The sequence below is a fragment of the Eubalaena glacialis genome, chromosome 16 (genome assembly GCF_028564815.1).
Source record: "Eubalaena glacialis isolate mEubGla1 chromosome 16, mEubGla1.1.hap2.+ XY, whole genome shotgun sequence".
In the NCBI taxonomy this organism is placed as follows: domain Eukaryota; kingdom Metazoa; phylum Chordata; class Mammalia; order Artiodactyla; family Balaenidae; genus Eubalaena; species Eubalaena glacialis.
This window is the reverse complement of record NC_083731.1, coordinates 72,034,630-72,048,392: the sequence shown is the minus strand read 5'-3', so window position 1 is coordinate 72,048,392 and position 13,763 is coordinate 72,034,630. Positions and strand designations below refer to the sequence as shown.

Here is a 13,763-nt window from a genome sequence, read left to right as displayed (position 1 = left end):
TAACTGTACACAGTCTATTCACACATAAATATGTTGGCTAGAGACTTAATTGTGAGGTTATAGACTTTCCCTTTCAGAACTCTATAGATTCTCTCCATGGTTTTATGACATGTAGTTTTATGGAAGTCCAAAGACAACTTAATTTTTATCCTTTTTGTTGTTGACAGTCATTTTGTAGGAATGAGCTTTAAGAGAAGAATGTTGGTTTCTTCTAAAAGCCACAAGGCACTGAATTTGGGGTCTCATCATTAATCTCAACTAGAAAAATCCTGTAAATGACCACATTTAGATCTTTTTTTCTGCTTAAGCTGTTTTATCTTTGTTGCTTCTCTCCATTTTTTAGTTCCTTTTGCATTTGTTATCTTCCTCCACCTCTTTTCATTGTTGTAATACCCGTTTTTATAGGATATAACACTGTATCTTCTCCATATTTCCATAATGTATACTATACACACATACACACGAACACACGCCGAGTACCTTTTCTCCATCATTTAAGTTTGTTTAACCTTTTCTGGCATTCTGGCAAAACCCTTTGTGTGGCTGTGTCTCCCACTACATTGTGCACCCTCCGAGGCTTATTTTGCATTTACTAGTGCAACGCCTCACACCTTACAGGTGCTCAGTAAATATTTTCTGAATGAATAAATATAGACTAACTAATTGTGTACCTTTTGGTTGTCCTCAGTCAATTTTCTGTGGGGTCATTTCTGCTGTATGCAGATTTGGATTGCCATGCTGCATTTTGGGGTGTTTCTGTATATGTGTGTATATTATGTGTTTTTGATCTTTTATCTTGACCAGCTCCCTTTTTGTCTAAGTTCTTCTCTTCCTTTTTTTAATTTTTATTTTACCAATTATATCTATTCTATCTCCTACAGAGAATTAATTTTGGAAGTAACCTTTCCTGTCGAAGTCCACAGGGCATTTCTCCCCTTTGCTTGTGCTTTTTTCTTTTTTAGTAGAACCTATTTATTTGTTGTTTATTCTGTTCGCTTACTTTGGAAAGTGGAAAAGTACAATAGGGCCCATGTCAGTCCTCTGATATTTGTGTGCTGCATGGCCTGCTGTCAGCACTAACACTGGAGGGCAGGTTGATGTGTGCAACCTCACCACAGTTTTCAGTGCCCAGGAGGCATTCACCTAGTGTCAGTCTGTTGGACTTAGCGTGGCATCTTCTCCTGTTCCTGCTTCTTGTGTTGTTGAAATATAACGTGTGTTCTAAAAACTCTGACGTAGAATTTATTATTATTACCACTTTATCCCAAGGAGGCACCATTTTCAGGACTCCACCTTACATACTTTATCTTTGGCCTTGATGGAGTTAGAATGGGTGTGGACCAGTGATGAATATGCTAGAGCTCGCTGTATTTGGCCTATCTAATTCAAAATATGATGCTCTATCTTTCTTTAAGAATCCCCCTTACAGTATAAAGGTTCCTCAAAAAATTAAAAAAAGAACTACCATATGATATAGCAATTCCACTTCTGGGTACTTATCCGAGGAACATGAAAAAGCTAATTCATAAAGAAATATGCACCCTCATGTTTACTGCAGCATTATTTACAATAGCCAAGATATGGAAACAACCTAAGTGCCCATCAATGGATGAACAGATAAAGCATATGTTCTATGTGTGTGTGTGTGTATGTGTGTGTGTGTGTGTATATATATATATATATATATATATATATATATATATATGTATAATGGAATATTATTCAGCCATAAAAAGAATGAAATCTTGCCATTTGTGGCAACATGGATGGGCCTTTGAGGGCATTATGCTAAGTGAAATAAATCAGAAAAAGACATATACTGTATGATCTCACTTATATGTGGAATCTAAAAAAACCAAAAACCAAGCTCATAAGTACACAGAACAAATTGGTTGTTGCCAGAGGCAGAGGGTGGAGTGTGGATGAAATGGGTGAAGGGGGTCAAAAGGTACAAACTTCCGGTTACAAAATAAGTAAGTCATGGGGATGTATTAAAAAATAAAATAAGGTAACTAAACAGGTACTAACAAATAAATATAATGTATCTGGGCTTTCCCAGAGCATTTGGCAAAATTTTTCTTGATATCTTCGTGAATGAGATGAAAAAAAATATGAGTTAAATGATATGACTAGGTGAATTCACAGTTAAGAAACAAAACACTCATTTTGCAGATAGAGCAAATGACGTGCAGACAAGGGTGATAACTTCTGAATCATAGTGGATGAATTACCAACTCAGAACAATTTGGGGGTTTAAGTACCTCCTGTTTGTTTAGCAGGTATGTTGACTGCCAGTTAGCATTATTCTTGATCACAAAGAACAAATACTGAAGAAATTTTTTGGAAGGGTATAAGGTAACTCCGAGATTTGACAGAAGTCCTAGGGAACCAGATTTGGGAAGTAGGAGTCTAGGGAGATGAAGTAAATATTTAGAACCGTAGCCAAGGTTATGCCAGAGGAATAACTGCTTAGAGTATTGCTATCAACTGCTGTGTCCATTTGTGTGTAATATTCTTTATTGATTAATTGCATCATTGTTAATAAGAAAAATATGAGGAAAAATGGAATTAACCCAAAAGTCTATCAATAAAGGTATTGGTAAAATAAATTATATAATAATTTAATAAGAAATTACCAAATACTAGAAGTAATTACATAATATGTCTGTATAATGGATATTGCTATAAAAATATTGTAGTGCATCTAAACATATACTCATAGAATGATACTCAAGATATAAAAAGTGGGGAAAAGTTGAAAAATACTATATTTAGTATTCTATTTTGGTTTTAAAAAATATATTTTTATATACATAGAAAAAATTCAGGAGGAATATGTATCAAAACTGATAATAGTTGTTGCCTCTGGATGACTGGTTAATGGGAGCCTTTGATTTATTACATCATATTTCTGTAATGTTTGAAATATTTTTGCTAATAAATGTAAAGTAAATGAATATGCCTCTACTGACTGGAGCCTTTAATTTTAGATTTTTTTCTAAAAAAAAATAACACATTTTTAGTGTAAATAGGGCAATGACAGCTATATTTGGCTTTCTCTGCTCTATGTAAATAGATGTTCTCAAAAAGAAGAACTGATTTTCCTGTTCCCCTCCCACCTCACCCCCCATCATGGTAGTCCTCATTTCATCAGTGAGTATGGCCAGCTGAATATTTGAAGAGTAAATAAAAAACAGATTCTAAACAATTGTACATTGTAATTTTGTGATTGCTATGGAGTGGCATGTTTTTAAATATTGCTTTACCAAAGTATGTGGATCCTAATCCCACTTTTGTTTTACATGTTTTATTTTATCTATGATTATTATTATCACCATCATCATCATCATCATCACTCTCTTTAGTCAAAATATCCAGTTTTAAATATCAGGTTATTCTCTAAAAATACTCCTTTTCCCATTCTTGCATAAATCTTGAATTTCTATTAGAGGAAAGATTTTAAACTTTGAGTAAAAACTTCTAGGTAAACTTTAAAAAATATCTTTCTTAAATTTTATATTAATTTAAATTTGGCACAAAACTTGGTGAAACTTGTATTATTATTTTTTTTTAATATTTACGTATTTATTTATTTGGCTTCGCCGGGTCTTAGTTGCAGTACGCAGGATCTTTAGTTGCAGCATGCAGATTCTTTAGTTGATATGTGGGATCTTTAGTTGTGGCATGCAGGACCTTTAGTTGCGGCATGTGGGATCTAGTTCCCTGACCAGGGATCAAACCCGGGCCCCCTGCATTGGGAGCACAGAGTCTCAACTGCTGGACCAGCAGGGAAGTCCCAATGAAACTTGTTTTAGTTTGACTGATTTTAATGTTTCATATTACTGAATTGGTTATTGAAAACTTATAAGACATTTTGGTATAACAATTTAATCATGTTAAGAATTATAATTATAATTTTTGTTTATTTGTTTGTTTTCAGCATTTCACATTGGAAGAAGAGATTTCTATAGATGAAAAAATGCCTTTGTTTAGTAAATCGCACAAAAATCCAGCAGAAATCGTGAAAATTCTGAAAGACAACATGGCCATTTTGGAAAAGCAAGACAAAAAGACAGATAAGGTATGAGCTAAAATAATAACATTTTTATTAAAATACATGAATAGACCAAAAAAGCCAATGTAAAAGCTTAATGAAGAATCCTAAACATGGTCTGTGATGCACTTGTAGGGTCTTTGTAAGTATGTTTAAATTGATTCCAGGTTTTATGCAACTGGTAATTGTTGAGTCTGTTATCTTGAACTCTTCGTTCACTTTCTAGAGCCTACGACCAACCTTGGATCCCTCTAGACTTAAACTAAGGGGTAACACCCACCCTCCACCTCTGGCAACCACCAATCCATTTCAGTCATAAAAAAGAATAATATCTTGCCATTTGCAGCAATATGGATGGACCTAGAGGTCCATTATGCTAAGAGAAATAAGTCAGAGAAAGGCAAATACTGTGTGACTTCACTTATATGTGGAATCTAAAAAACAAAACAAAACAAATGAACAAATATAAAGCAGAAACAGAGTTATAGACACAGAGAACAAACAGGTGGTTGCCAGAGGGGAGGTGGGTTGGCGTTGGAGGGGGAAGAAATTGCTGAGGGAGATTGAGGTACAAACTTCCAGTTGCATGGGTGTGAAAGGTACAGTGTAGAGAATATAGTTAATAACTATGTAATACCTTTGTATGGTGACATATCATAACTAGACTTATTGTGGTGATCATTTTGGGTTTTTATATATATATTTTTTAAATATTTATTTACTTATTTGGCTGCGCCAGGTCTTAGTTGCGGCGCACGGGATCTTTGTTGCAGTGTGCAGGATCTTTTAGTTGCGGTGTGCAGGATCTTTTAGTTTCAGCATGCAGGCTCTTAGTTGCGGCATGCGGGATCCAGTTCCCTGACCAGGGATTGAACCCGGGCCCTCTGCATTCGGAGCTCATAGTCTTAACCGCTGGACACCAGGGAAGTCCTGTGGTGATCATTTTGAAATGTATAGAAATGTTGAATCACTATGTTGTAAAACAGAAACTAACAGTGTTGTAGGTCAATTATACTTCAAAAACAAACAAAGAAACTCAGAAAAAGAGATCAGATTTGTGGTTACCAGAGGCAGGGGTATTGGGGAGAGGGAATTGGATGTAGACAGTCAAAAGGTACAAACTTCCAGTTGTAAGATAAGTAAGTACTAGGGGTGTAAGGTACAACATGATAAATGTAAGTAACACTGCTGTATGTTATGTATGGAAGTTATTAAGAGAATAAATCCTGAGTTCTCATCACAAGGAAAAATATATTCTTTTCTTCTCTGTTTCTTTAATTTTGTATCTATATGCAATGATGGATGTTCACTAAACTTATTGTGATAATCACTTCATGATGTATGTAAGTCAAACCATTATGCTGTACACCTGAAATTTATACAGTGCTGTATGTCAATTATATTTTAATAAAACTGGAAGGAAAAAAACTCAGAATGAAAAAAAAATCTAAGGAGTTATACTGGTGTATAATATTATACTGACATGGAGGGTAAAACGTTTATGTTTATAGCTCAACTGATAGTTTCTACTACAGTGCAGCCTCTTTTTTTTTTTGGCACACCACACAGCATGTGGGATCTTAGTTCTCTGACCAGGGATCGAACCCGCGCCCCCTGCAGTGGAAACGTGGAGTCCTAACCACTGGACTGCCAGGGAATTCCCAGTGCAGCCTCATTTTAACATTGTTTTTAAGTCCTACCAAGAAGGGCTTCCTCAGAGGAAGGGGTTTTTAGTAATTTAGTTATTCCTTCAAAGGGACATTGAATCCTACATATATAATTTGTCTCTAAAGTGACTAGTTTATGGCAAGATTCAAGATATCTGTAAAATAAATACCCTTGAGTTAATAGTATCTTCTGTCCCAGTGAATGATACAATATTGTATTCTTGTAATGATGTAGAAATATATTTTTTATCCTACATCTTATAAGGAATGTAGAAATATATTTTTATTTCTAGTGTGCTTTGTAATATTGAGCGAAATATTGGCTCAATAGAATGAAGAAATGACCTTCATATAAGAGTGAATCTAAATAACCAAAGAGAGGAAAAAGGAAAAGACATAAAAAGACACTAATTTTCATTAGTGATCAGGAAAAGTCCAATTAGAACAACAGTAAATTTGTATTACATTCCTACTATCTTGTCAAAAATGAAAAATGTCTGATGGTATTAAATGTTGACAAGTGTGGAGAGCAATAAGAACTTTCATTCACTATGAGTGATAAAGTATAAATTGGTGTTTGGAAATGAGTTTAGTATATTATCTGTTAAATATGAAGATATACGTGTTCTAAGACCCTGCAGTTCCCCTCCTAGTATAAACTCTAGAGATGTTCTTGCAAACACGCACCAGGATGTGTGTCAAGAATGTCCATAACATTGTTGTTCATAGTAACCCCTCAGTGGAAACAATCCTGATGTCCATCAACAGTAGAAGTGAGAAGTTGTGGTCCAGCCATTGATGGAATACTAGAGAGCAATGAATGTTAAAGAACTGCTGCTACATGCAGCGGCAAGGATGAACCTCCCAAATACAGTGCTGAGTGAAAGAAGCAAATCATAAGAGGGTACAGGTACTATTCCAAATCAGCAGAACTAAACTGTGTTGTTTTGGGATACAAACATAGGTGAGAAAACTATAAAGAAAAGTAAATAAATGATTGTCATCAAAAACATAAAAGGATTTACTTCCGGCTGAAAAAGGGGCATTCAAGTGACTTCTGGGATGCTAAAAATGTTCTATTTCTTGACCTCTCTTATGGTCACACTGGTGTTTGCTTTATAATTATTCTTAACTCTATATATGTTTAAAGTAATCTTCTGTGGATATATGTCACAATTTAAGGAACTTCCAACCTTTAATAAATTAAGGATTGCTTTAGCAATATCATAAAATGTATCTGGAAATTAATTTTTTAAGTAGTGTCATGCTACTATGAGTTACTTTTATTATTTTCCCTTATTCTCATTTCCTTCTTCAATTATAATGATTAGAGTACAATACTTGAAAGTAATAAAACTGTATTTCTTTAAAAACATTCAGCAAATTGTTAACTAATTGGCCTGTTTTTTTTTCTTCACCTTTTTTTTGGTATCCCATGCTTGCTTTATTTATTTATTTATTTATTTATATATTTATATTTTTATCTTCACCTGTTTTTAAAAAACTTTTCTATTGAATATAATTAAGATACCATATAATCCACCATTTTAAAGTGTACAATTCAGTGGTTATTAGTTTATTCACAAGGTTGTGTGACCATCACCACTATCTAATTTCAGAACATTTTCAGCACCTCGTTCTCCCTTCCCCAGGCCCTAATACTCACTAATGTACTGTCTACCACTATGTATTCTCCTATTATTCTTTATAATGTAATGAGGGCTTCCCTGGTGGTGCAGTGGCTAAGAATCTGCCTGCCAGTGCAGGGGACATGGGTTCGAGCCCTGGTCTGGGAAGATCCCACATGCCGCGGAGCAACTAAGCCCGTGCGCCACAACTACTGAGCCTGCACTCTAGAGCCCGAGAGCCACAACTACTGAAGCCCGCGTGCCTGGAGCCCGTGCTCTGCAACAAGAGAAGCCACCGCAATGAGAAGCCTGCGCACCACAACGAAGAGTAGCCCCCGCTCGCCGCAACTAGAGAAAAGCCCGCGCGCAGCAACAAAGAGCCAACACAAGCTAAAATAAAATAAATTAATTTTTAAAAAGTTTTTTAAGAATTAATAAAAGCAAAGTAACATATAAAATATGAGGACATTTTAAAAAATGTAGTGAGATTTTTTGCTTTTTTTTTTTTAAGTTTCATAGATAACAAAAAGATAATGGTTATGTGTGAGGGATCAGTGGACTGACAAAGGTTATGGGTTTTGACAATATATGATTTTGTACCTACTCCATTAAAAAAACCAGAATGATAGGGATTTGTTGAAAAACATTAACAAATGATTTAAATAAAGACTACTAGCTACTGATAAGTCTTCAAAATGGAAATTTAATTTATAAGTTAAATTTATAATTAATCACTAGTAAAGTTCAGTATGAGTATGATTTAAGGAAGTTCATGGGGACTTCCCTGGCGGTCCAGTGATTAAGACTCCACACTTCCACTGCAGGGGGTGTGGGTTCGATCCCTGGTCAGGGAACTAAGATCCCACGTGCTGCACAGTGCAGCCAAAAAGTAAAAACATTTTTTTTAATTTAAAAAATTTTTTTAAAAATAAAGGAAGATCATTTCAATTATTCTAAGTAGAAATACTAAAGATCTCTCTTTTATAAATTAACTTTAGTAACATTTTCTGAAATAAAAAACGCAGTGCTTACTGAATGGTTTTTGTTTGTAACTGTACAGAGTTCTTTAATCATAAATAAGCAGGGCTCAATAAGTGATTTTTGTTTGTTTGTTTATAACCTGAAATTTTTTATTACTCAACTATTAGCATACTTTTTGGTCACTAGGCTTCAGAAGAAGTGTCGAAATCACTGCAAGCAATGAAGGAAATTCTGTGTGGAACAAGTGACAAGGAACCCCCAACAGAAGCTGTGGCTCAGCTAGCACAAGAACTCTACAATAGTGGGCTGCTGGTGACACTGATAGCCGACCTACAGCTGATAGACTTTGAGGTAAACTATCTGCAAAAGGATGACAATTCTGCTTTTCAATTTTTATGTACATACATATTTGTGTACATACATATTTGACTGTAATTTTTTATTATTACTGTTTATATATTATTTAAAATCCCATTTTCCCCTGAAAGTTCTAAAATCATCTTAATCGTTTTTTTAAAAAAGCAAAAGGTATACTGGAATTAAGTTTTATGCAGCTAAGTAAGAAAGTTACTGGTCAATAATAATAATAATAATAGATAACATTTGTTGAGTGCTTACTGCATGTTGTACAGTTTCCAAGCACTCATCTCATTTAATTCTTAAAGCAACCTATATATGATTGGTACTATTAGTCTTGTTTTACAGGTGAAGACCCTAAAGTTCAAAGATATTAAGTAATTTCCCCAAAGTCACTCAGTTACTAAGAGCCTAAGCTGAGATTCAAACTTATTGTCTCCAGACCTGTTTCTTTAATTGAAATATTTATACCAATGATTTAAGAAGTTTGTTAAATGCTACTAATATAGGATATTTATCTCATTTTGAAAGCAATTATACCTAATTACCTAAATAATAAAACAACACCTAGAAACATAAGTGGTGAATATGTGTAAACATTTTATTATCTATGGTACATCTAACTTAGAACAGTGGTTTTTCAATGAAATATATATACGTAAGGCACATTTCAATGATGGAAGTCTTGGTTTTGATTTGTTTGTTGTTTTGTTACTACTATCAGGCTTTTGATACTCTCAGGTAAGTGCTTGGATCTCCGTTAATTCTCAAAGATAGAAGAGAATGGAGATTTCTGAAGTAAATTGCTTTTAGTTTTGTCACCAAGGAAGTTAAAAGAAACTCATTACAGTGATTAGACCAAGATAAGGTCAGGGCTCTGGGGATCTGTGGAAATACTAGCCCACAGCTCTCTGGATGGTTTAGATAGGGGAAGATTTTGGCTGACTGGAGCAGAGGAGGAGGAATGCAGGGCAAGACTGCTCTGGAGATGTGAAGTCAGGTGTGTTGACTAGAAACTACACTGACTGAGGGCCTCTCAGGGCCCAGACTTCAACTCAGCCTTCCTTTCAGAAACACCTGTTTTTTTCTTTCCTTCCCTCTCTTATCTGTTTCTCTAACCTTGACATTTTCTGCTCAATAATCTCCTTTCCTACTTTTTCCTCTTGCCTGGCTTGTCACTCTCCCTCCCCATCTTACTCCCCATTTCCTTTTTAAACCTGGCATATGTGGAGTTAAAGTGTAGTTTTATCATTGTGTTTATATACTTTCATGTTTTTTAAATTTAGTTTAAAATGAAGTATTATGGACATTTGTAGGAGCTGTGCATAGTGGAAAAACACTTGACTTGGATTTAGGATTGTTTATAGAGTCCCTGCTCTGCCATTTGATAGTTAGTATCATAACCTCTTTGAGACTAAACTTTCTCATCTATAAAATAGGAATAATATGAACTTATATCATTGTTTTAAAATATTAAACAAAGCAAAATATATATACATATACATGTTATGGAAGAACACTAAATACATGTGCAAATATATACAGATGTCAGATAGTATATTTTCATCTTCTCTCTTTCTCAAACTTAAGTTAAATGTAAGCTGGTTTATTTTTGTTATAACCTTTGATGTTTGTTTCTTTGTTTATTATTTTAGTTTTAAATTTAGTTGGTGAGTGACCAAAACTGGGAAACTCCCTGCTCTTGGAATACAGTATTATATTTCTATAAATCTCCCCTTGTTTTGCACATTTCCCTGAAAGAAGCAATGTATTAAGCTATTGTCATCACTAATTAATATGTTAGCTTGAGTTAGTTTATGAGATTAGCTTAATTTGCAATGGGATGCTGGAAGGAATATGACCAAGGTTGGTTATGTTTTGAAGAATGAGTCAGGGATGAGATGTCATCAGGTCCAGTGACCTGGAGAAGCCTTGAGCGACCACAGAATAGCATAGGTTCAAAGTGCTCTCCAAGAATTGGGGAGATGGGAGTAGACCAGAGAACAACTTTGGGTGCCTCACAACTTTGTGCAGCTTTGGCTTAGAAAACAAAAGAGGAACAGTAAAAAACACTTATGCAAATTTCCCTTATTTTACATGGTATACTGGAAATAAATATAGAGAAGTTTACTTAAAAATTATTTGGTGATTAAGACATTCAATTGCCTAAAAATTGACTTATACATTATCAAGTAGAGTAAACTTTTATTCTCTGGAATCCTTGGGAAAAAAATTATCTTTCTGAATATGTGCATTTTCCATGTAGCTAAAGATTAACTCTTCAAATGAAGAAAGTTAAGTAGATTACTTTTGTGGATTACTTTACATTTTCTTTATAACATGCATTGTATACTTGCCTCTCCTCCAAAATTATATACTAGATGTAATAATTTTTTACTGATGGCTCAACACTATCATTATGAAGGTCTATTATCATGATAATTGCAGACAGTTCTTTTTTTCAGCTTTATTGAGGAATAATTGACCAGACGGTTCTTGACTTTGTTCATTCAGTTGATGCCTAGAACATAGTTATAAATGAATGTGATATTCAGTAGGTGAAGCTGTCCTCCTCAATCAAACCCATAGAAAATAAATACTTATAAATACTTCTTGGTTGAATGAATGAATGAAAAACAGTTAAAATTGAAAATGGTTCAGTTTTAAGCATTCCACCAGCTATATACTCATAGTATTTTCAGGAAGGATGCACCATTACTAGCATTATGAGCCCGCTTGCAGAAATGTGCTGTGTATTGCTATGGACTGGAAGCATGAATGATCAGCCCACAGGCAGCAACTTTCCTTCTCAAGCTTAAAGTATCCATATAAACTAGTGACCATTTGATAAAACTCCCCCTAACTTCAAAACTCAGTCTAATCACACAGAACCCCACCCTCCTCATCTCTTGGTTCTTAGGTAGCCCTGGTACAGCTCCTTCTGGATTGAGAGTATCTTGAGTACTAAGACTGCATTTCCCACGCCTAGTTCCATATCTATTGGTTGGATGAATGAATCAATGTAGGTATGAGAATGAGAAATAGAAGCAGAGGTAAGGGAATTGGAACAAAGGAAGATGTCCTGAAGCACAGCAGTAAGCCACTTTTCTTAAAGAATTAGTAAATGTGTAGAGCATAATTCAAGAATAATGATAATACTTCAGTAAGTGAATAGCCTCTCCTGGGGCTTCTTTGAAGAGTATAACAGTCATTTGACTGTAAAATCTTTGGTATATTTTTATAACAGGAAAGGAAAATTATTACTTTACGGAAGGGCTGCAGCTTTTGCCAGATAACCTAAAAGGATGGAGCATTCCTTACAGAAAAAAAAAAAGAACTTTTGTTTAGAAGACACCTACATGGGCTTTTTTGTTAGTTGTGAAAGGTGAGGTCTCTAGGCAATGTTTGGAAGGAAAAAGACTGAAAGAAAAGAGCTTAGATTCCCTTTGCAGAGTAAAATAACAGAAATTTGAGAAATGCCGTCTCTTTGGCTAAATTTGATAGGAGTAGGAAATAGAAGAGAGATAGGAGAAGGCTTTGGAGTAAGGGAGAGAGAAGGCTCCAGAGCCATGACAGAGGAAGGGGCTTAAGGAAAAAGACGATCAGGAATGCTGAGGAATCTTTAATAATCTTTAATTATGATGTGTAGGATTCAATTTGAAGTTGTTTCTGCACTGTGCTATAATTACCCTTTGTTACCCTTAAACCCTTGATAAAAGAACTATGTACTAATAGTATATGTCAAATGAAGGAGAAGAGGCGGTTTTCTATACTTGGATAAACAGTATATAAAATAACTAGTTGAGAAAATAACTAGTTGTAGAAGGCAAGACAATGAACAAGGGCTGAGAGGAGCTAGGAGCAGGGATTTGAAATCCAGAGCTGACAACAGTGATGGTGGCCCAAGGCATTGGTTTAGATTGGGTAGCAGAGACTGACTCAGGAATCTGTGTGGCAAACCCATTTTCTTCTTCAGGAATCAGGAGGAAAGTGGTCCATTGGGGTGAGGAAAGTACTGGAGGATCCTGCTGTTATGTGAATAACGGCTAGTTAGAAGACAGACCTTTGGGTTAAAATTGTTTGAAAGAAAATCTCATTACTTTATAGCCATAAATTTTTGTCTAATCCTTTAAGCCTTAAAATTGCTGACAGAAAAAAAATACTTCAGCATATTCTTATGAGGTTAAAAAAAAAAGAGTTATGGCTGAGATTGCAAGGTTTCTGATTTGTGGGCTCAGGATCAAACTCAGAGCTGTGTTTTTTGATGTTTGGCCACTATTCAAGACACAGCTTTAGACTCTTTGATGTTTTGAAACACAATGTGATAAGAGATCAAAGGATGAAAATGTATTGCATGTAAGAGTTGATGCATTCATTTTAAAGGCAGGTGTGCCTTGTGAAAATAGGGTGGATGCAAAGTCAACTGTTCAGTTTGAATTAGAAAGCAGCTCAAAGAAGCAGAAAACTTCCTAGGGAGGGTGGGAGGGAGACGCAAGAGGGAGGGGATATGGGGGTATATGTATACGTATAGCTGATTCACCTCGTTATACAGCAGAAACTAACACAACATTGAAAAGCAATTATACTCCAATAAAGATGTTAAAAAAAAAAGCAGAAAACTTCCTACTGTGATAATTTAATCTCTAATGATTATTTCTTGCTACGTTTTTAAAAAAATAAGCAAAATAAGCACTCCAGGATCAGCTTCTCAATAAGCCATTTTATGGTCCTAAGTTTTTGAAAATTTCCATCCCCTAAAGATCCTTTTCTGTTCCCTGGCCCTCATTAAAAAGTGGTCCTTAACCTTTGGTTTTATTACTATAAAAATGAGAAATCAGAAAGCCTTGAGACACAAGCTTTGACTGTACTTCATGCATTTAACAATTTGAAATGCTTACTATATGTGTAGGGCATTGATTTTATTTGATCTTGATTTTTTTGGTTGTTTATATTTTTGTACCTATCATTAGACAAATTAAGTCAAAGAATTCACAGTCTCAGGTGGGAAAATACTATGTCATATTAAATGGAATGAGTGTGTGTGTGTGTGTGTGTGTGTATAAACAGCTTTTGAAA

The 13,763-nt window shown here is 34.9% G+C and overlaps 1 protein-coding gene across 4 annotated transcripts in view; it reads left to right on the top strand.

Moving 5' to 3' along the window:
• CAB39L (calcium binding protein 39 like) overlaps positions 1-13,763 on the top strand; it is a 95,089-nt gene that overhangs the window by 45,191 nt on the left and 36,135 nt on the right. For all 4 annotated transcript variants that reach the window (XM_061170667.1, XM_061170666.1, XM_061170665.1 and 1 more), the window contains 2 exons: positions 3,941-4,081; positions 8,517-8,681. In XM_061170667.1, the coding sequence (XP_061026650.1) occupies positions 3,980-4,081; positions 8,517-8,681 (267 nt within the window). In that variant the 5' untranslated portion in view covers positions 3,941-3,979. The remainder of the gene's footprint in view (positions 1-3,940; positions 4,082-8,516; positions 8,682-13,763) is intronic.